Source organism: Zea mays, chromosome 2, assembly GCF_902167145.1.
Source record: "Zea mays cultivar B73 chromosome 2, Zm-B73-REFERENCE-NAM-5.0, whole genome shotgun sequence".
Taxonomy (NCBI): Eukaryota; Viridiplantae; Streptophyta; class Magnoliopsida; order Poales; family Poaceae; genus Zea; species Zea mays.
The window spans coordinates 190,514,114-190,537,071 of NC_050097.1; the positions used below are offsets into that span (position 1 = coordinate 190,514,114).

At 44.5% G+C, this 22,958-nt stretch overlaps 1 protein-coding gene across 1 annotated transcript; it reads right to left on the bottom strand.

The window, feature by feature from the left end:
* Positions 1-14,142: 14,142 nt before the first annotated feature.
* LOC100191623 (uncharacterized) lies at positions 14,143-15,591 on the bottom strand. Its single transcript, NM_001137052.2, has one exon. It carries the CDS (start codon positions 15,584-15,586, stop codon positions 14,228-14,230), a length of 1,359 nt encoding a protein of 452 aa, NP_001130524.2. The 5' UTR covers positions 15,587-15,591; the 3' UTR covers positions 14,143-14,227.
* Positions 15,592-22,958: the final 7,367 nt, after the last annotated feature.

The following is a 22,958-nucleotide window of genomic DNA, read 5'->3' on the forward strand; positions in this document are numbered from 1 at the left end:
AATACAACCAACTCATAGAAGGTTGCAATATACTCTTCGTAGTTTATCTGATAACCCCCTTCAACCACAACTTTCCAAGGTTGAGATTGTGCTTGAAGTTTTCTAACCTTTCTGTAAGAGCCTCTGTGAAGCCATCAACAATTTGCGCATCTTGTCATATAAAGCAATTTTTAGTAACTTTCTAGACACTCTTTCTTATACAAAATGATAATCAGACCCTATGTACTTAGTTCTAGCATGGAATACGGATTAGTTGAAAGGTACTTAGCATCCAAGTTATCACACCATAACTTGATAGTAGAGCTTTGTATTTTCAATTCTTAACATTGCTTGCACCCACATAATCTCCATTGTAGCATTGGCTACTGCTTTGTATTCTGCCTCAGTTCTTGATCTAGATATTGATTGTTGTTTCTTAGCATTTTAGGTAACCAAATTCTCTCCCAAGAAGATGCCAAACCATTCAATAAATCTTCTATCATCCAAGCAGTCAACCCAATCTACATTTGAGAGCCACTCACCAACATGGATGATGACTTGCAAAACGTTAAACCGAGTTGAGTATATGATTTCATATATCTTAGGATGCATTTTACTATCATTAAATGTGCAGTACTTGGTGCATGTAGAAACCGACACACTTTATTTATAGAAAAAAGCAATATCTGATCGAGTCAGTGTTAAATATCGCAAGCACCAACCATGCTTCTATATTGTGTCCCATCTATAGATCATAGAGGTGAACCTTCATGAATTGAAAACTTCTCATTGACTAATACTCCTTCCGTCCTAGAATATAAGACGTAACCACTTTTTGTTCTTGTCCCACAATGTAAGGCGTGCACTCTCTATGCACACGTACATCGATGCAATGGTATAGGGAGAATTATATGTATTTCTTGGTCTTTGAACCAGAGGTGGTTACACCTTATATACTGAGATGGAGGGAGTAACAGAGTAGCAACTAGCTTACACTCTGACATCCTAGCTTTCTGCAATAGGTCAGGTGCATCATTTTCTTGCATTATGACAATTCCACACGATGACTTAGTTACTTAAATACCAAGAAAGTACTATAAATTACCCAAATCCTTTTGCAAATCTTGTAAAGTTATATCAACATCTTGCGTTGAGCTTACCATAATTATAACATCCACATAAAATCAAAATAAATATAGACACACACCCTTGATTATAAAAGAATAGAAAGGTGTTAGCCTTAGAACCTTTAAAACCAAGCTCTTGTAGTTTATGGCTCAATCGTAAATATCAGGATCGAGGTGCCTGTTTTAGCCCATAAAGTGCTTCGTCAAGTGTGCAAATATAGTTGGAAAACTTCTGATCTTCATACCCTGGTGGTTGGCACATATATACTTTTTCCTCAAGAACATCATGAAGAAACATATTTTGTACATAAAAGTTGTCTAGGGGTCCAACCCCTTAACACAACAACTAATAGACTAATCTAGATTATGGCAATCTTAACAACAGGGCTAAATGTATCTTGATTCAATACCATGTCTTTGTTTGAACCCAATTGCTACTAGACGAGCCATGTATCTATCTAGGCTACCATCTTGTTTTCTCTTGATCATGTAAATCCATTTGTAGTTAATAACATTCATGCCTTACTGAGGTGGAACTAAACCAGTTTTTTCTGGAGTGCGATAAATTCATTATTCATATCATGTTTTCATTTTTTATCATGCAATGCTTCATCTAAATCTCAAAGTTAATCAATAGTGGTAAGAAAGCTATATTTAGTAGTGCCATCATTATAATTTTTGGTGAAAGCATCTAGGCCCTAGTTCAGTTTCGATAATTAATGACAACATAAGATTATTATGTCAATGTTCGAGGAAGGCCATATCTCTAGCTGCCTCCAAGACACACTTAGGGATCCCAACTCGTGATACTAAATTCGAAACCCATCATAATGGGACCACCGTTTCTAGGGCCTCAAGTCCCAGGTATATCTTCTAGCCCTAACCAAGGGAGGGGCATAGCTCTAAGTAACACTATAGTGAAGTATCTAGATAAGATAACTCGATTGCTAGAAGACTTGGTGGCCTTCTAGGTCTCCTACACATGCCCTACCTCCCTTATGCCTTGAGACCTCTAGGGGTGGAATATTCTAAGTTTCCAAGGCACATTAAATCATGGGGCAATAACTAGAAGATTAAAGATCCTAGGACCCCATGTGCCCCTCGGTTCCATGATTCTTATTCTTCGAATTTGGATCATCAGGGGAACATTGCCCCCTCCTAAATCCCACTATTTGTTTTCTCTTCTTGATTCTACTCATCTCGAATTGATCTAAGGAGACAACAGACCTAGCTCTTGATGCCATTGATAGAATTGTAGGATCTTGTAATGTCTCACTTAGTAATCCGAGGACTGATTAAATAGTGAGGTAATCTAATCCATTCATGCAGTAAATACATAATTAGAGGAGGGAATTGCACATACCTTCTTGCCCTTGATTAAGGACAAGGTTAGCCAGTTGATTGATGTCCTAGATAGATGGTGCCCTTGTATATCGTCTCCCTAGTTCGCGATCACCATCACCATCGCCATGTCCCTGTGGAGGAGGAGGAGGAACAAAGCCAGTCGGAGAAGGAGGGACAAGCCTTGTTGGAGCTCTAGTGTCCATTGCCTCCATGGATTAGAAGCTAATCCGATCGCTATGTGCGCTTAGGGAGATCGAATCACGTGTTTTTGTGGTGGCTAGGGTTTGTCAGATGGTTGGATGAGTTGGCCAACCAAGCCAGCCCCTATCGTGGTCAATATAGCGCACCAAGTCCGAGGGCTATAACCAACCAGTTAGATCGCGCTCCCGATCAGGACACGGGTAATTAGGAGCCTCCCTGTCACACCCGGGTTTTAGAGGTCCAAAGCCCGGGCGTAAACATAAACACCAGGTGTGCTGGGACCAAGTCTCACACATATGATGCATAGTGGCACAGGATCGAATGTCACATCTTTACTATATAACAGGAGTTCTATACAAAATAATTAAATAATTACATTATAAGGAGACAACGGTCCAGCAACCCAAAGTTGACTGGGAGACGACGGCCTAGACCTCTCACGAACACATCGCAGCATCCTCCTCCATGCGCATCATCCTGCGGTACCTGCTCTTGACCTGTGGGGGGGGGGTGTGAGACAGCAAGAGTGAGCTCACATACGTTCATCGCTCAACAAGTTGTGGGGAATAATGTGCATGAACTCGCCAAAGGTGGGAGCTCACGTGAAGTGTAAGGCTTACCAAAGAGGATGGTTAGAGCTGAGCATTGCTTTTAAAGTTGGTCAAAATTTTATTAGCAATTACTAAGTATAAGTAAATACCAACCCAATTAAGTAGTAGAACAAAAGTAACAAACTCACCTGCGATGCAATGCATATGACAAATTGAGTTTAAGTTCCATAATTTAATCATGTGAGTGTCCGAGCCGCTCATGACCGTGAGCACGGCTAGTATACCAGTTTTACACTCTGCAGAGGTTGCGCATCTTTACCCACAAGTCATGTTACCCATCTGCCAAGGGATCGCGACTTCCCATACACCTCTACCGAGGAGGCGAGGCAGGGTAACACTACGAGGCCTTTACAAAGTTCCACTAGCTTCAGAAAACCCGCTACAGTTTATAGGAAGCTCCAATGCAGGAATCCCTTGCAGGACCGCCATCACAGCAAAATCCTCCCGAGGGCCTTCCCAGGAATCCCTTGCAGGACCGCCATCACAGCAAAATCCTCCCGAGGGCCTCCCCAGGAATCCCTTGCAGGACCGCCATCACAGCAAAATCCTCCCGAGGGCCTCCCTACACTGACCACTCCCCTACTGCCCTTGCCCCTTTCAGGTAAGGTAGTCTTCCACTAGCTTTCCTAATTAATCGGCCAAGGGCGTCCCATTAAACCCTTGTGGTAGCACTGTTTTCCCGGGTGGTTCTCCATGTTCCAATTAACATAATGATCTTATCATGAACAGTGATAATAAACAGATAATAAAAGTGTGATCATGAATAATGTATCTTCATACCCAAAACCACATAAAGCACTAGCAAGTACTACCCAAAAAGTTCAGTGGTAAACAAGGTATAAAGATAGACAAACTAGGGTAACCTATTGGGTCCCATCAAAATTAACCTATGCAGATCATTATGATTAATTAGAACATGAGTGGGTAAAAGAGGTGATCAAGGGCACAACTTGCCTGGGACTTGAGATTCCAGGTACCAGGATGATCTTCAGGTGACACGTGTCCTCACTGCTAAACGTAGCAATACAGACAAACATGGTATAGGCAAAATGAACATCACATCAAACATATGAATATACTACATAATAATGATCTACGCGTTGCTACGAGATCGCGAGAACAAGAATTACTAAATTCGGAGTTACGGTTATCAAGTTATGAATTTCTGAAGGTTTTATATGTTTTGTACAAGATTAAATATGATACAAATTTTATTGTGATATTCATGTCAAAACTGTGGCACTAATTGATAAACAATAAAATTACAAAATTATAGGAACAAGAATGGGTCAATTTGGACAAGGTATGAATTTTCTAAGGATTAAATAAGTTCTAGCATTTTTTTCTCACATTAAAAATCATCTCTAATTATTTTTACTGGAATTTTTATAAGTCTCTGGACTGAGCACATGAAAACAGGGAAGTACAGGGGTCTAACCATAAAACTATCTCAGACACAGAACGTCCCTGTTACGGACGGCGGGTTGATTACTGTGAAGTACAGGGGCTCTTATGTGAAATGCGGCGGTGAAGGGGTACGGGTAAACCCCAGCCGCCCGATGAAGAATCAAGAGTCTAGATTAGACCGTGAACCGGTACGAACTACGAGTCCTCGGATTTTGATCCTACGGTCAGTGTTTTATGGGTACGTGACCTATCCCACATCGTCCACTGTCAGATCGATGGCTTGGATCAAAGCCACGAAGGGGGACGCTCCTGATCTAATCGTGACCGTCCAGCGAACAATCAACGGTTCACAGCCCACCACCCATTTCTAGACAGCCGCGCGGCGGCCTGAGCGACGGCGTAAGCAAGGATGCGGTGGCGCCATTGCCACAACCACCGACCCACCACGCTGGACATACACCTTCGAATCGGATGAAGCTATGGGCAGCGGAGAGGAAAGCGAACCCAACAGAGGGACCCTTACCGGAGGATTAACAGCGCGGTTACCCCGACCACGACGCGAGGTGGTGTTGCGGCGGAGAGAAGGTTCCGGCGAGAAATCCCCAGAGCCCCTGTGGAACCCCGACTGCAAGCTGAGGCCGAGGGCGACGTTGGTGGTACTCTCTGCTCACAGTTCCCCCCTCGATTTGGCGTTGGCTCTCGGTTCCAGCGATGGCGGCGAACTGGATTTTTTTTCCTCACTGCGTTAATGGCGGAAGCGCAGGGTCTTCATTTATCTACTGGCGCCGCGTTTGTTACCGAGAACGCAGGGAAGAAGATAGGCCCCGGCGAGTTCGGCGCGGGTGGTTGAGCGTGAGCCACAACGTCATCCGCGCGGAGCAGGAGCACGGTTCGCCATCCTGGGTCACGTCGCGAGTCGAAGCGAGGATTGCGGGCGCCGTTCGACCGAGTCCGCGCGATTTCTGCGCGCGCTATTCCGTTACGCGGATTGGGAGATCAATCTGGAAGTCCGAGCAGGAGCGGAAACGGCCGCCGAGATCTTCGCCGCCTTCTGTTGCGACGCTCAGCCAGAGCTGCACCGCGCGGGGAAGAGGGAGATGACAAGTTGGTCCACATGTCAACGAGCTGAAGACGCATGCCAAGGGAAGAGTGAGGCTGCCGCGTGGGACCCGCCAGCCAGCGTCCTGCATGCGGCTGGGAGTGGGCGCGGGTGTGAAAGGGGAGCTGGGCTGAATTGAGGGTATAGAGGCCCACTCGTCCAAAATTGCTTTCTCTTTTTTTTTTAATTTCTTTTCCCTTTTCTCTTCTTTCCCAATTCAAACTCCAAGTTGAATTTAAATTCGAATTCAGTTGCAAACCTGTCTCCAAATTAAATGTTCAACTTGAATATGGCATGAGATGAATTGATTTATTTTTAAGAAATTTATTTAGTGATGGCTAATGCTTCTCCTCCTCAAATTCTAGTGTTTCCAATTTGATATTTATTTCCAACTTGGCTACTAATATATTTTTATCAACATTATTTTATATTATCACAAAATACACACAAGATAAAGTCTCAGCATGATGCACCATTTAACGACTTTTATTAATCCTTTGTTTTTAAATGAGGTGTTCACATGAAATGATGAATAGTAATGACACACATGTATTTAAAGGAATATAATTTCTCCTTTTAGATTTTCTTACAAAGTGGGTATTACAAATCCTACCCCCCTTAAAAAGAATCTCGTCCTCGAGATTTGTAAGAAAAGGGATATAATAGGTTTGGTATAGAATTTTAGTTTCTCATTTGGTTTTGGGAATCAAAGTTTTGTTCAAGTTTTTTTTTAACAGTTAGTAGATGATATGAATATTGTATGTCTAGATATTCATTAGGTTAGGTACGGTTATGGCAAGTAGAGGTTGTGGCAAGGGTATAATAAGGAAAGACTTCATCCTGAACTCTGGATCTTGATTCCTCTCGCGATCTAACTTGATCTTTAAAGACTTGAGTTGATGCTTATCTTTCTTTGACGTGGTTGGTCTTCTTTGGCCTTTATTCTTGGAGTTATCATCCGAGTTAAGGACATATGGTTAAGATAGTTGTCGGGGCTTGGATGGGTAGGCCCAACAAGGTTTACTTTGCTTTTGGGATAAATGGGTTGGGCAACCTATAACATAGGCTAGGTTGTGGTTTCACGGACGAGTTGGTCTAAGACACCAATTCAGGTTTAGCACCCATTTATAGGAATATAATCTAATCTATGTTACCAGTATTAACTAACTTGTTTAAGTAACTTAGATTAGAGTAGCTCAACTTAAGGTTAGACTTTGTTAGGTTGGATTAATCTATCAGATCAGATCTAGGTTAGATTGTTATGACTAGATAGACTAGATAAAATCTAAATAAATTTTGGATTAGCTTATGGTTGTTATTCTAGAGTGGGATCAATATGCTAATTAGGGCAAGATGAATCCATAAGGATAAGGTAGAATCTTTTGAGGTTAGTTAGATCTATTAAGATGGGATAAGTGAAGTGGTTATGATAAGATGAATCCTTCAAGATAAGATGAATCTATTAAGATAAGAGAATATTTTTTAAGATAAGATGGATCTATGAGTGTAGGATAGAATCTTTTAAGATGAGATGGATATTGTTAGGTTAGATACTTTAATGAGGGATAATCTAGTTTGTGTAGTTAGTTTTATAAGCATTATGTATATGCAGATGTAATCGTGGACATTACTCCACAACCCATCACACTCAATCAAAGATCCAAATCAGACATGTATCACAAGAACAAATAATCAATCATACAAATACTTATAAAATAGTTTTGTTTTTGTTCCTAGGATTAGGTTTCCTATTCCTAAAGGTCACTTTAGGCACAGGATTTCAAAGTGTGAAATCCACATTTGTCTTTAGAAAGAAAAGGTAAGAATAATCAGAGTAAGCGGAAATAGATGAGAAAGATTAAGAGAAGTTTAGAAAGAATCAGAATAGCAAAGGTAAGTAGATAATGGTTATCCATTTCTATCTAGGTTTCGTCCTACAGTCAACATTCCTCTGATACCACTTCTGTCACACCCGGGTTTTAGAGGTCCAAAGCCCGGGCGTAAACATAAACACCAGGTGTGCTGGGACCAAGTCTCACACATATGATGCATAGTGGCACAGGATCGAATGTCACATCTTTACTATATAACAGGAGTTCTATACAAAATAATTAAATAATTACATTATAAGGAGACAACGGTCCAGCAACCCAAAGTTGACTGGGAGACGACGGCCTAGACCTCTCACGAACACATCGCAGCATCCTCCTCCATGCGCATCATCCTGCGGTACCTGCTCTTGACCTGTGGGGGGGGGGGGGTGTGAGACAGCAAGAGTGAGCTCACATACGTTCATCGCTCAACAAGTTGTGGGGAATAATGTGCATGAACTCGCCAAAGGTGGGAGCTCACGTGAAGTGTAAGGCTTACCAAAGAGGATGGTTAGAGCTGAGCATTGCTTTTAAAGTTGGTCAAAATTTTATTAGCAATTACTAAGTATAAGTAAATACCAACCCAATTAAGTAGTAGAACAAAAGTAACAAACTCACCTGCGATGCAATGCATATGACAAATTGAGTTTAAGTTCCATAATTTAATCATGTGAGTGTCCGAGCCGCTCATGACCGTGAGCACGGCTAGTATACCAGTTTTACACTCTGCAGAGGTTGCGCATCTTTACCCACAAGTCATGTTACCCATCTGCCAAGGGATCGCGACTTCCCATACACCTCTACCGAGGAGGCGAGGCAGGGTAACACTACGAGGCCTTTACAAAGTTCCACTAGCTTCAGAAAACCCGCTACAGTTTATAGGAAGCTCCAATGCAGGAATCCCTTGCAGGACCGCCATCACAGCAAAATCCTCCCGAGGGCCTTCCCAGGAATCCCTTGCAGGACCGCCATCACAGCAAAATCCTCCCGAGGGCCTCCCCAGGAATCCCTTGCAGGACCGCCATCACAGCAAAATCCTCCCGAGGGCCTCCCTACACTGACCACTCCCCTACTGCCCTTGCCCCTTTCAGGTAAGGTAGTCTTCCACTAGCTTTCCTAATTAATCGGCCAAGGGCGTCCCATTAAACCCTTGTGGTAGCACTGTTTTCCCGGGTGGTTCTCCATGTTCCAATTAACATAATGATCTTATCATGAACAGTGATAATAAACAGATAATAAAAGTGTGATCATGAATAATGTATCTTCATACCCAAAACCACATAAAGCACTAGCAAGTACTACCCAAAAAGTTCAGTGGTAAACAAGGTATAAAGATAGACAAACTAGGGTAACCTATTGGGTCCCATCAAAATTAACCTATGCAGATCATTATGATTAATTAGAACATGAGTGGGTAAAAGAGGTGATCAAGGGCACAACTTGCCTGGGACTTGAGATTCCAGGTACCAGGATGATCTTCAGGTGACACGTGTCCTCACTGCTAAACGTAGCAATACAGACAAACATGGTATAGGCAAAATGAACATCACATCAAACATATGAATATACTACATAATAATGATCTACGCGTTGCTACGAGATCGCGAGAACAAGAATTACTAAATTCGGAGTTACGGTTATCAAGTTATGAATTTCTGAAGGTTTTATATGTTTTGTACAAGATTAAATATGATACAAATTTTATTGTGATATTCATGTCAAAACTGTGGCACTAATTGATAAACAATAAAATTACAAAATTATAGGAACAAGAATGGGTCAATTTGGACAAGGTATGAATTTTCTAAGGATTAAATAAGTTCTAGCATTTTTTTCTCACATTAAAAATCATCTCTAATTATTTTTACTGGAATTTTTATAAGTCTCTGGACTGAGCACATGAAAACAGGGAAGTACAGGGGTCTAACCATAAAACTATCTCAGACACAGAACGTCCCTGTTACGGACGGCGGGTTGATTACTGTGAAGTACAGGGGCTCTTATGTGAAATGCGGCGGTGAAGGGGTACGGGTAAACCCCAGCCGCCCGATGAAGAATCAAGAGTCTAGATTAGACCGTGAACCGGTACGAACTACGAGTCCTCGGATTTTGATCCTACGGTCAGTGTTTTATGGGTACGTGACCTATCCCACATCGTCCACTGTCAGATCGATGGCTTGGATCAAAGCCACGAAGGGGGACGCTCCTGATCTAATCGTGACCGTCCAGCGAACAATCAACGGTTCACAGCCCACCACCCATTTCCAGACAGCCGCGCGGCGGCCTGAGCGACGGCGTAAGCAAGGATGCGGTGGCGCCATTGCCACAACCACCGACCCACCACGCTGGACATACACCTTCGAATCGGATGAAGCTATGGGCAGCGGAGAGGAAAGCGAACCCAACAGAGGGACCCTTACCGGAGGATTAACAGCGCGGTTACCCCGACCACGACGCGAGGTGGTGTTGCGGCGGAGAGAAGGTTCCGGCGAGAAATCCCCAGAGCCCCTGTGGAACCCCGACTGCAAGCTGAGGCCGAGGGCGACGTTGGTGGTACTCTCTGCTCACAGTTCCCCCCTCGATTTGGCGTTGGCTCTCGGTTCCAGCGATGGCGGCGAACTGGATTTTTTTTTCCTCACTGCGTTAATGGCGGAAGCGCAGGGTCTTCATTTATCTACTGGCGCCGCGTCTGTTACCGAGAACGCAGGGAAGAAGATAGGCCCCGGCGAGTTCGGCGCGGGTGGTTGAGCGTGAGCCACAACGTCATCCGCGCGGAGCAGGAGCACGGTTCGCCATCCTGGGTCACGTCGCGAGTCGAAGCGAGGATTGCGGGCGCCGTTCGACCGAGTCCGCGCGATTTCTGCGCGCGCTATTCCGTTACGCGGATTGGGAGATCAATCTGGAAGTCCGAGCAGGAGCGGAAACGGCCGCCGAGATCTTCGCCGCCTTCTGTTGCGACGCTCAGCCAGAGCTGCACCGCGCGGGGAAGAGGGAGATGACAAGTTGGTCCACATGTCAACGAGCTGAAGACGCATGCCAAGGGAAGAGTGAGGCTGCCGCGTGGGACCCGCCAGCCAGCGTCCTGCATGCGGCTGGGAGTGGGCGCGGGTGTGAAAGGGGAGCTGGGCTGAATTGAGGGTATAGAGGCCCACTCGTCCAAAATTGCTTTCTCTTTTTTTTTTAATTTCTTTTCCCTTTTCTCTTCTTTCCCAATTCAAACTCCAAGTTGAATTTAAATTCGAATTCAGTTGCAAACCTGTCTCCAAATTAAATGTTCAACTTGAATATGGCATGAGATGAATTGATTTATTTTTAAGAAATTTATTTAGTGATGGCTAATGCTTCTCCTCCTCAAATTCTAGTGTTTCCAATTTGATATTTATTTCCAACTTGGCTACTAATATATTTTTATCAACATTATTTTATATTATCACAAAATACACACAAGATAAAGTCTCAGCATGATGCACCATTTAACGACTTTTATTAATCCTTTGTTTTTAAATGAGGTGTTCACATGAAATGATGAATAGTAATGACACACATGTATTTAAAGGAATATAATTTCTCCTTTTAGATTTTCTTACAAAGTGGGTATTACACTCCCCAAGTTTCTATCTGTTATGTTGTGGCCGTGTTGATGTGGAGGACATCCTAACACATTAATCCTATGCTTGCCTTTTTGTAACATTATTCCTCTAAAAACAACATGATCATTTGTATGTTGCGCTCACACTTTGCACAACACTTGTGCTCACGCTTGTGCTCGGAAGAAGTGCTCTATCGTCCGGATTCAAGTTGACTTCGTCATCTACTCTGGACAGGAGAAAAAAACCAAAGCTATCACTGAACACTACGCTTCGTCTATGGGGGCTGCTCCCATCCCTGGACCTACTTTCGACTACCATGAGTTGTACCCACCCTCCATCCTCCCTACCAGTCTCAACATCCCATTCACTGCAAAAGAAACGCCCTCAACGCAATCCTTGTCATGCCTTGCTAGAGCGCCCCTGGCCCTGATGGCTTTGGCCGAGTTTTTACAAAGCTGCATGGCACATCGTGAACCCTACTCTTATGTGTGTTCTTCGTGCCTTCCACACTAGCATCCTTAACCTTGACAACATTAATAGATCCTACATCACCCTACTCACCAAAAAGCTTTATGTCCTTGCAGTAGGCAACTTACGCCCCATCTGCCTGCAAAACATATCTCTCTAATTATTTGTCTTACAAAGAAAAGACAAAGAAAAGAGCTTTTCTTATGGAAAAGCAGATTATCATTTATCTCAAAAACTTTGAGGATCTCCTCTACCCCTTCCTCTTCCTCCTTCCTTCTTTTCCATAAGAAGTGCAGCATAAAACTCCTCTCCATGGTTATTAAGAACTGCCTCAAACCTATCATTGGCTCCCTCATCAACCTTGACCAAACCGGGTTCCTTAAAGGGAGATCCATCTCAAAAAACTTCATATATGCTCTTGAACTGATCCAATGCTTTCACAAATGGAAAACTCCAACCCTTGTCCTCAAGCTTGACTTCGCCAAAGCCTTCGACACAGTTTATTGGGGGCGCCTTGCTCAAAATCCTGGCAGCTCCCCACGGATTCAGCGACTCCTGGAGGATGTGGGTCGAAAAAATCCTAGCTTCCTTCAGAACTTATATCCTTGTGAAAGGGACCTCCGAACCCCTGGTTCTCCTGCAAACGTGGGTTGCGCCAAGGTGATCCGTTGTCCCCTTATCTTTTCATCCTCATTACTGATGTGCTACAAGCGATCTTCAGCCGCGACGCCTGCATCAGACACCCTCTCGTGGCCGACCAAACTTGTGCGGTCCTGCAATACGTGGACGACACCCTCATCCTCCTCAAAGGTCACCTGGATGATGTCTCCCTTCTAAAAACTGCTCTCGGCCTGTTCATCTCTCTAGCGAGGCTCAAGATTAACTTCAACAAGAGCATTGTCGTTCAACAAATCACCTCCTTTGTCGGCTGCTGGCTAGGAGATTTCCCTCAAAACTACCTCAGTCTTTCCCTTTCCCCTACCAAACTCTGCCTCCATCTTTTTGCTGCCACCATAGCCAAAACTGATAAATACCTTGCAAGGTGGCATGCGTCTCTCCTAAATCCAACGAGATGCCTAATCCTCATTAACTTTGTCCTGGACATTCACCTGAACTACATCATGAGTGATGTCCAGCTCCCAAAAGGTGCTATCAAAAACTTTGATCAACGTCGTCGTGGCTTCCTCTGGTCGGGCAAGGATGTTGCCCATGGATCACGATGTCTTGTTCCCTGGGAAATGGTGCTTCGAAGCAAACCTGTCGGTGGCATGGGCGTTCGAGATCTCAAGTTGTTCAACACCTGCCTCCACCTTAAATTCATTCACCGCCTCCACACATCGTCTTGCTCCTCCTGGGGAGCCTAGGTCCGCCCCGACATTTGTCTGGCGAGCCTTACAGGTGACCTCCCAGGTGTACATTGGGCTTCCTTGTGCTCCATGCTCCCCATTTACCATTCTATCACCACCTGTGATGTCCACGATCGGAAAAGCACGTCATTCTGACACGATGTCTGGTGCAAGGATGTCAACCTCGCCACCAGGTTCCTGCTCTCAAGTCACACGCCAAAAATGCTGACCAAAGTGCCTGGGAGTCCTCTCCCACTCGCTACCTATGTCATCTGTCTCCCGCTTCTCAGATCAAGCTAAAGTTGAGCTTGAAAATCTCAGCACCCTCCTTCAGATTGTTAGGCTTTCAGACACACCCAACGTCAGACAGCGCACTCTTGCTAAGTCAGACGACTCTCTCCACTCAGGGCTCCTTTATAGAGTTCTAAAAATCCATGGGGAGCCTACCTCCCCCTGTCTATGTTCATCTAGGAAAATAGCTCTTTAAGATCGGGGCTTCAACGACTTCATTATGCTTTGCTGCTGGCATTTGTGGAAACACCGAAACGCTAAAATTTTCAAGTATGAACTCAACTCCCTGCGTCAGGTAATATACGCGTGCAAGTCAGACTCTCGTCTGTGGGCGCAACCCCTCCGCCCCCATAAACACCATCAGATGGAGGTGTGGTGCAATATCTTTGGTGTGTAATCTCCGTCCAAAATATATCTTCCCTTCCTCCTTCCTTCATTCTGCTTTGCTGCTGGCATTTGTGGAAATGCCGAAACACTAAAATTTTAAGTATGAACTCAACTCCCTGCGCAAGGTAATATGCGCGTGCAAGTCACTCTCGTCTGTGGGCGCAACCCCTCCACCCCCATAAACGCCATCAGACGGAGGTGTGGTGCAATATCTTTGGTGTGTAATCTCTCTGTGATCTCCGCCCAAAATGTATCCCCCTTCCTCCTTCCTTGTTTTGCTGGTAAACAAGCTGTGTAACACGTTTGTGATTCCCTCTCCGCTTATGACGGACGATTAATGGAATATTCAGGCGGGACCCTCTCCCCTTAGACCGACAAAAAAAATTTGTTTGCTGCGTGCAAAGTGCGACCCGGTATGGTTGGCATGCATTTGCATGGTTAACACTAACTTGCATACAGTGAGAGTAGTCGAGTAGTCGGCGGCCTTTCTACTAGTTGCGCGCGTGTCAGCATCGTGCCGGAGCGATCGACAAGGTCTCTGCCTCCAAATCGTAGAGCACGCGCATGTCCTGCTGCACCAGGTTGCCAATCGTGGAGCCATCGTCGCCGGAGTCTGCCAGGAGGAGGCACAGGCGGCCCCTCCTGTGGTCGTCCAGGACGTAGTTTCGGCGCGGCAGGTCGAGGTCCGCGCCCTGGAAGTGGAGCACCATCCTCGGGACCGGCATCTGTGACGTCGACGACGAGCGCCGCCAGGCCGCGGGCACCAGGAAGCACACGCCGTCCTCGGGGTTGCCGCCGTTTGCGAACGGCAGCCTCAGCTGCTGGCGGAACGCCCGCACCACCTCCGCGAGCACCGCGGCTGGGAGGAGCGTGAGCGCCGTGCCGGAGTCGACGATCACGCCGCCCGAGCCGTCGGGCCGGAGCGCGAACGCTGACTCCGGTATCCGCAGCCGCCTGGCGCCGACGGTCAGGCCCGTGAAGTGTACGTAGTAGAAGGTCGGGTTCTGGGGGCTCTGGAGGAGCGGCGTGGTCTGCACGCGGCCCGTGGCGTCACCGTAGACTCCGTCGGACAGGGACCCGAACAGGAGGGTGCTCTGCCTGCGGCTGGCGTAGGACGTGAGGCAGTATGAGAAGCGGCGGATGGAGAGCTGGGACACGAGCGAGAGCGGGTTCCGGCCGAAGCCCACGATGCCGGAGCCGTTGTTGAGGCTGCCGACGTTCACGGAGCCGCACCCGAAGCCGAGCGGGACGGTAGTCGTCGTGAGCCCGCCGCCGCCCGACGACGCGAAGGTGAAGCGCTCCGTGGCGTACACGCCCACGGTCATCGTGCCGTCGCCGTAGTTGTAGCGGTAGGTGCACGTGTCGGGCCTCTCGCAGCTGTGGTGCAGGATGTCGGAGCAGAGCGTCCCGGCGCACCGCATGGGCTCGTACGACGCCGACTGCCCCGGGGCGAACAGCGGGTCCGGCTGCGAGAGGCAGCTGGCGCACGGCGCGCACTGCGTCCAGATGAGGTCGCTGCCGGTGTCGAGCAGCGCCGAGACGGGCTGCGGCGGCGTGCCGATGGCGAGGTCGACGACGTACTCGAGGTCCCCCGACGGGCGCACCGGCAGCACGCCGGCGGGCGTTTGCTGCTCGTTCTTGCCAGAGAAGCGGGCGCGGTTCCTCACCGCGGACAGCGCGGCCGCCCTCGCCTTGCTCCGCCGCATGGCGCGCCGGATCAGCTCGGGCCTGGACAGCTGCTTCCCAGCGTCGACATGCTTTAGCGCGACACGGACGACGTCGTCCCCCGCGAACGCTGATGCCGCCGACGAGCAAGCGTACACCGACGCTACCGCTAGCACTAGCGCTACCAGTCTTAGCTTCATGTTTGTAGCTCTCTCTAATAATGCCCTATAGTGTGATGGCTATATATATAGGCACAAACAATATATATTCTTGCACCGTCTTGTTGCAAACGCATCGATGCAAGCTGGGGAAGAAAGCAACGGGCAGGATTGCTCACGAAACTTCACAAAATTCGTTTGCCCATGGTGGTCTAGGCACCGAATCAGTCGGGGGAATGCTCTTGGGGCACCCGGGCTGCTAAGATCAAGAGAAAAGGTTGGCGACCTGTAACTCACCCTGGCGGCTAAAGCTCTTGATGTGATCGCCGAATTTTGAGGAGAATGTGGCTGCCGGTGAAAAGAGGGCCGATCCGAACGCAGCGATGCTGCCGGGCGACTGTAGAGAGACAAATATTCTAGCCTTCGATCTGGGGCTACATGTGTGGACAGCGGATCTAATTCAGACCTAATCCAAGTATGCTTTCGTTAACACGGCAAGTGAATAAAACTAGCAGGGCGACCTGCGCATTTTTTTTGAAAAAAGAAAATTGTTTGTTTAGTTATAATTGTTTACTCTTGATGTTCCCTAAATACATTTATAAACTTTACTAAATCTTAGAACATCTGTAAGAGTCTTTCTAAAATCTATTAAAATCGTTTTCTATATCTTTATATCCTCCAATAACTTTTTTTATGTCTTGTGCGTGATCTAAAGAGCCATCCTCGCTCTTTATCTTTGGCTCGCGAGAAATACGGAATAGAGGGTGTCTATATTTACATATCTAAGTGAAAAACCAGTTGGATGGTATTTTTTTCCTAAAATCTCTATTCCTTAAATTATAAATTAGGAAAGGTATAAAGACTCTCTTGTTCTTATTTTTTTATACCAAAGTCGTATAACGGACAAGCTTGCTGATAGCGTAATTATCAAATACAGTATATATAGTACGTAACTATTAATGGTGTGGATTTTTTATAATTAATAATTGTATTTAGTTTATATAGTATCTTTCACACTCTTTAATTTTAAATATAGCTATATCTAAATCTTTTATTAGTATAACATGTAGTTTATCGGTATTGCTTTCAAAAGTATTATAGCTATAAGACACCATATGCGTAGTATGACAATCCATGTATCACTTGTAATCTTAGTTATTTAATGCTAATAATTGATATAGTCCACTTTCATATTTTTAGAATCCAAATTTAGCTATATCTTATCAATTATATTAATTATAGTTGGTCTAGACTATTCAGTCAGATCTAAATCTTTAGATGATCATTAAAATCAAGGGTATACTGTTTTTTTATTATTCTCATGATTTCTAAACCTCTCGGCAAATATAGTGGCTCCTTTTATAGTATTAATCTATCAAGATGATCACCACATATAGTGTGGATAACTAGTTTTTTTCTCATATATATTTGGATTTTTTTGCTTGGAATAATCATTTTCCTTTTTTATTGCATTTGCATTATGTTCATATGACATATTGTACAGACTTTATTGTCGATATATTTTTTTGTTTAAATTTATTGCCGCCTCTATATTCTTTTCCTTGCAAATTCAAATTTAGCCTTCATTATCATTTAATAAACTTCAACTGGCTATCACAATTATTTAGCTTTTGGACTCTCTTATAATTAAAAAATATATTTATTTAGTGTGTCATACTTTCTTAATCATATTGATTTACCGTAATGATCTAGTGAGAAGACATAAATGGCTAAAAACAAAGTGAATAACCTATATTTTTTACAAAGCTATCAGTTATAACTAGAGCTAATATAAATATATGAAAATGATTACTTACTCTAGTTATGCTATTGACTATGTCTCTAAATAAAATAATAGCTTATAAAAGATATGTATGAATATAACAAGCTATGTGCTAAACAACAGAAATGAATCAATCAAAATATATATATACAATGAGAGAACTTGTAACAAGTATATGTAATAGTGACGATAGTTTAGAAAGCAAACCATACATGAAAAAAGATGGCACGATAGTTATCCCTAAGGTTCGGCTACTTTTCGACAACATACATCCTTGTTGTGGCGAATCCAAATTAGTTGATTCAAGCACTAATTGGCATAACAAGCCAATCCTACAAAGAATGCCACAAGAATAATTCTAATGAGCCACAATATCACTAGAGTTAGTATTTGCGAATCTCCCACGGGGATGGCCATAAGAAACCCTTACAATATAATGAACAAAGCCAACAATAATCACCAAAGTTGCTCAATGATCTTTCGTTGCCTTCAAACTATCTAGGTGATGACAATCACCAAAAGTTACAAGAATCGCGTAGCTCAATATGATCATTAGTGCCACTAGATGTAACAATCAATACAAGTCACTAGAAATCACTCCTAATCTCACTTGGATGAATCACTATCACTGGAGGTGAGTGAGAGATATTTTATTGGATTTGCTAGGGTGTATATCAAGTTCGAAACCTAGGATGCTCACCTCAAACCCAGATACGCTCTATTTATAAGGTCCTAAGATGAAACTAGTTGTTGGATCTTCATTGTGCAAAAAATTAGGGTTGTCACACCGTTTAACGCCCCACTGTCAAACCATAATGCGAGGGTTTGATAAATCTAGAGCATGGCACATGTACTAGTCGTTTAAATATTATCGCCGTCTCACCAATGACTATATCATCGTATGGTCCGACATTCATAGTTTCTAGAGTCTATGAGTTAGTCTTTTGTAAATGGTGACTAAGATGGCATTTTGTAACTTCACCAGGTCTAATGGAAAAGTATAAATTCATTCCACCTAATGGCACTTAAGTAACCATCTTCAACCTTAAGTTTTCCTCTTTATAGTATGACTATTCTAAATCCAATCACACACTCTATTGACTTTTCACTAGTAAAGTAAGTTAGCTTATACTTTCATCTTGAGCCTTTGTATTTTGCTTTTCTAAATGTTTAGCACTTGTTCATCCATCGTGGTTATCACCATTCTCCTTACAGTTAACCACCTTCTCAACATTTGAATATGGACTTGAACCTATCTCACTCACAATACTTAGAATACAGATTAGTTCACTAGTTGTTTCAATTACCAAAATCATACAATGAAGCTTTCATATGGTACCATGCATATTCTTATACTTTTTATATGCTTATTTACGAGTAATTATACTTTCTGAATTTTAAGAGCACTCTTTTCTATCATATGCCCATATAGTCCTTGCAAAATTCGATCTAGGTCGTGACACGTGAGCATCGAACATCTTTGGTTGATGCACAGTACATGTCATTGCTCGCTTGCTGTTGTGCTTGCCTGCGTTTGTCGCTCGCATACAACCACTGCTTGCTCGCAGTCATTGATCGCTGGCGGCCTCTCTTGGCAATGATCCATGCTAGCCTGTGTGTGTTGTTGTTGTTTCTCTACTGCTTCGTTCTCGTCTACATGTGTGATTGCTTGTTAAATGTGATAGGACCATATTCATGGTTATGCTTTATTCATTTATTTGTTGGACCTACGGCCATATCCAACCTCCCATATTTCAAGCTTCACTATGTAAACACTCTCAAACAATGTCATCTACAGTTCTGCGTCCTCTATTTTACACGATCAACTGAAGTCATCTTAATAAGATAGGACTAAAAAAACCCTATTAAATTGGAATATGTGAGATATGAAGAAAAAATATTTAAATAAATATATGTTGTATGTAGCACACATAACAGTCGGACGTGCATCCACTTGTTGTGATCGTCGTGGCACATCAGCTTCAGGTTAACTGTGTCTGAATGTGGCTGTTGGGTCTACTGAACAACAGCACTAACCAAAGCGCACCTAGCCAGCCAATTTCATCTGCACCACTAGCTGCTCTTCGGGTTGCCAAAGAATTATGCCTCCAATATAATGGAATGAAGGTTGGTGTGATGGTAATGTGACTGCAAACGTGTCAACCCTGCAATTTTGGCCGATAAGGCGAGAATTTTGGGGGGGGGGGGGGGGGGGGGGGGGGGGCAACATGAGACGGTTTTTTTGGAGCAACATGTGGCGGGTTTTTTTTCCCGATCAACATAGCGAAGTATGTGCGCGAGGATAGTGCTGTACTGCTGTTCCTGCTTCGCCATGAAGAGAAGATCGAAACAGTCGCCCTCGACGCTCCCTCTCGTCCTGCACCGACCACTAGCTCCCACTTTACTATGCTTATCTTCCGGATAAACATTCATGCAGTATGTTTCAGATTTGCTGATGTTAGCGTTTGGAGAATGTTTGAAATTTAAAAAAATCGTAGTTTATAAACTAAACATCCAATTAAAATTCTAATTGCATTAATAATGAATCTTTAAACAAAACCCCACATAGGTATATTTAGATAGTTTCTTTTATAATGCAGGATTTATTTCTTGAAGATAGAACATTCTTGTTTTTATCAAGTACAAATGATGTTTGTTGGCGCCGATCTGGCACCAAACGCTAGGTGTCTCGCCGTGCTCTCTGAGAGAGTGCGGACGGTCCCCACGTGCGCAAAGGGTCTTCTCCACGAAGAACCTGAATCTCGCCTCTCGGGAGGGACCCGTCAGGGAGGAGAGATCCAAAGGGTTGTCTTGAGATTAGCAGGTCACACAAGACGCCTCTAGATGACATCGGGCCGAAGAGAGGTGAATAAATAGGTCGAGAAAGACTAACACTAGAGCTAAACTAAGACTAGATTACTCCTAGTCCAAAGGAATAGAAAGAACACTACAAATAAGATAACTTTGATAAGTAGGTTTGATTAGATCGATTGTAGGGGTTCAATTGACCAATTGACCGTAACTCTTTATCTATATAAAGGGAGGTATGAACCTATTACAAGTCAGTTCCCAAACAAATCCCGTAGAATTTGCTAACAAGCCCCGCAAGAGAAATCAGAAACCCTAACCGATTCTATTCACGCGCGGGCCGTCTGCGCCGCCACCGCAGACCGTTAAGATTGCAGACCATCTGGCCTATAGGGTCGTACTGTCCGACTGCCTAAAACGAAGTTCAACATATGCCCCCTGTCTTTTAGTGGAGGTTAATGAACCCTAAACATATGTACTGCCATCACCCTTCAAGAAACAATGGATCACACAAGTCATCTTGTTGCCGAAGTAAGGACTAAGCCCGATGTAGGTCAGTGGCTTTTCAATCTAATAGGGTGATTATTTAATAGAGTTCTAATGCATAGAGGTATGATACATGTAATACGGGTTCATCGCCGCACTACCCCATGCTTGAACAAGAAAATATATCGACGATAAATAGGCTGGTGGAAAGTACCATCACATCATTGAATGAACAGACGACACTCGTGTCGCCCTTTGGGCGTTTTATTCGACTATGTTGCCTTTGCGGCTAATTGGAGTTGCTTCATTGGCCGATCACGTAGAACGACCTTCTTCTTAGCATATTTTAAGAGCGATTGATGAAAAGTATGACCGAGTTTGACTAGTCGACCATGTTCTTCATATGTGCTTTGCCCCTGCATACCATTTTTTGCTTTGTGTGGACGTTGACGCTTCTGGCCATTGTCGGTCTGTCTGGCTGAGTCAGTTAGACTGTTTGCTTGAGCACCGAACCGTCCATGCGCGGGTGCTTCGTACTCGGCCACATTATTAGAAGCTTGGAAACGGAGTCGCACAACGTATCACAGCTGCTCTCCCGATGACGACATGAAAACGAGGCCACCACCGACTCCCTCCTTTGTTAGCAACCCATCAAATGCGTGATCCAACATTTCTCGCTGGTTGGTGTTGGTTCTATTTGGGTCTTGGTACACTCGGCGATGAAGTTGGCAAGGACTTGCGTTTTGATCGTTGTTCACAGAGTGTAGATCCTATACCCCATCAACTCAAGAGCCCATTTGGCGATCCTCCTAGAAATGTTCGGATTGCGGGTCACCTCATCGAGGGGGACGACGTCACCACGGTGATGGGATGCGATAAGATTGTATAAGCTTCCATTTAGTAATTAAGATTGCGTACATGAGCTTTTGTACCTGGGGGTAGCAAGTTTTCACGCCTATGAGGACTTTGCTTATGAAGTAGATGGGGCGTTGAAGCGGGCATGCGCCTTCTCGTTCCTGTCTTTCGATGACGAGCACTGAACTAACTACGTGGGTAGTCCCTACGACGTAAAGTAGGAGTGGCTCCTTATCCTCCGATGGGACTAGAATGGGGGTGTGGTTTAGAAGACTTTTGAGGTCATCTAGGGCCTCCTACGCCTCTGTCGACCATTCGAAGCGGTCGGCTTTCCTCAATAGCTTGTACAGCGATAGGTCGTGCTCTCCGAGGCATGACACAATGTGGCTGAGGGAGGCTAGGCACCCCATAACTCATTGGACTCCCTTGAGATCTTGTATGTGTCCCAATTTGGGATGGCTAAAACTTTTTATGGATTGGCCTCGATACCTCGCTAGGAGACCAAGAAACCAAGCAACATGCCCCTGGGTTCAACTTGATATTGTTTCCTTTTAGCTTATCAAATATTTCCCTCAAGTTATGGTTGAGGTCTTTGGACTGCCTGGTCTTGACAACAATGTCATTGACATAGGCCTCTATAGTTCATCCAATGAGGTCACCAAAACAATTGATCATGCACCGTTGGTATGCGGTGCCCGCGTTCTTTAGACCAAACAACATTATCACGTAAGAGTACGAACCGAAAGGAGTGATGAAGGATGTTGTCGGTTGGTCAGACTTCATTATGATCTGGTGATATCCCGAGAAGGCGTCAAGGTGAAAGGGAAATGTGCCCTTGGGCCATTTCTACAATGTTTTGGTGATTAAATGTCCAACACGTTTGATTAAGTTCTTATGTGCCAAATAAAATAAGAAGTGCAAATCAAGACACAAGGTATGTTTCTAGACTTAGTACATTGTTTTTGTGTACTAACATGTTGTGGCTAAGTGCTAGAAACAGAGCCAAGAAGAGAAAAGATGAATTGAAGAAGACTTGGCTGTGTACAGCCAAACTTCAGCTCGGCCTGGCACACCGGACTGTCCGGTGGTCCGGTGCACCAGGCGAGTCTCGAGTGAACTAGCCACTCTCGGGAATCGACAGAGTCATATGACTTGAGAGCACCTAGAGGGGGGGTGAATAGGTGATCCTGTATAACTTAACCTTATAGCCACAAAAACTTGTTAAGTGTTAGCACAATAAATGCCAAGTGGCTAGAAAGGAGTCTCAACAAAACACAATACCACAAGAGATCAATCACAGAGTTGACACAGTGGTTTATCCCGTGGTTCGGTCAAGACCAATGCTTGCCTACTCCACGTTGTGGCGTCCCAACGGACGAGGGTTGCAATCAACCCCTCTCAAGTGATCCAATGATCAACTTGAATACCACGGTGTTCTTGCTTTTCTTTTCTCAATCCCGTTTGCGAGGAATCTCCACAGCT

Excerpts from the sequence above, each read along its gene's own strand:
- LOC100191623 (NM_001137052.2), bottom strand. The coding sequence starts at position 15,586 with ATGAAGCTAAGACTGGTAGCGCTAGTGCTAGCGGTAGCGTCGGTGTAC.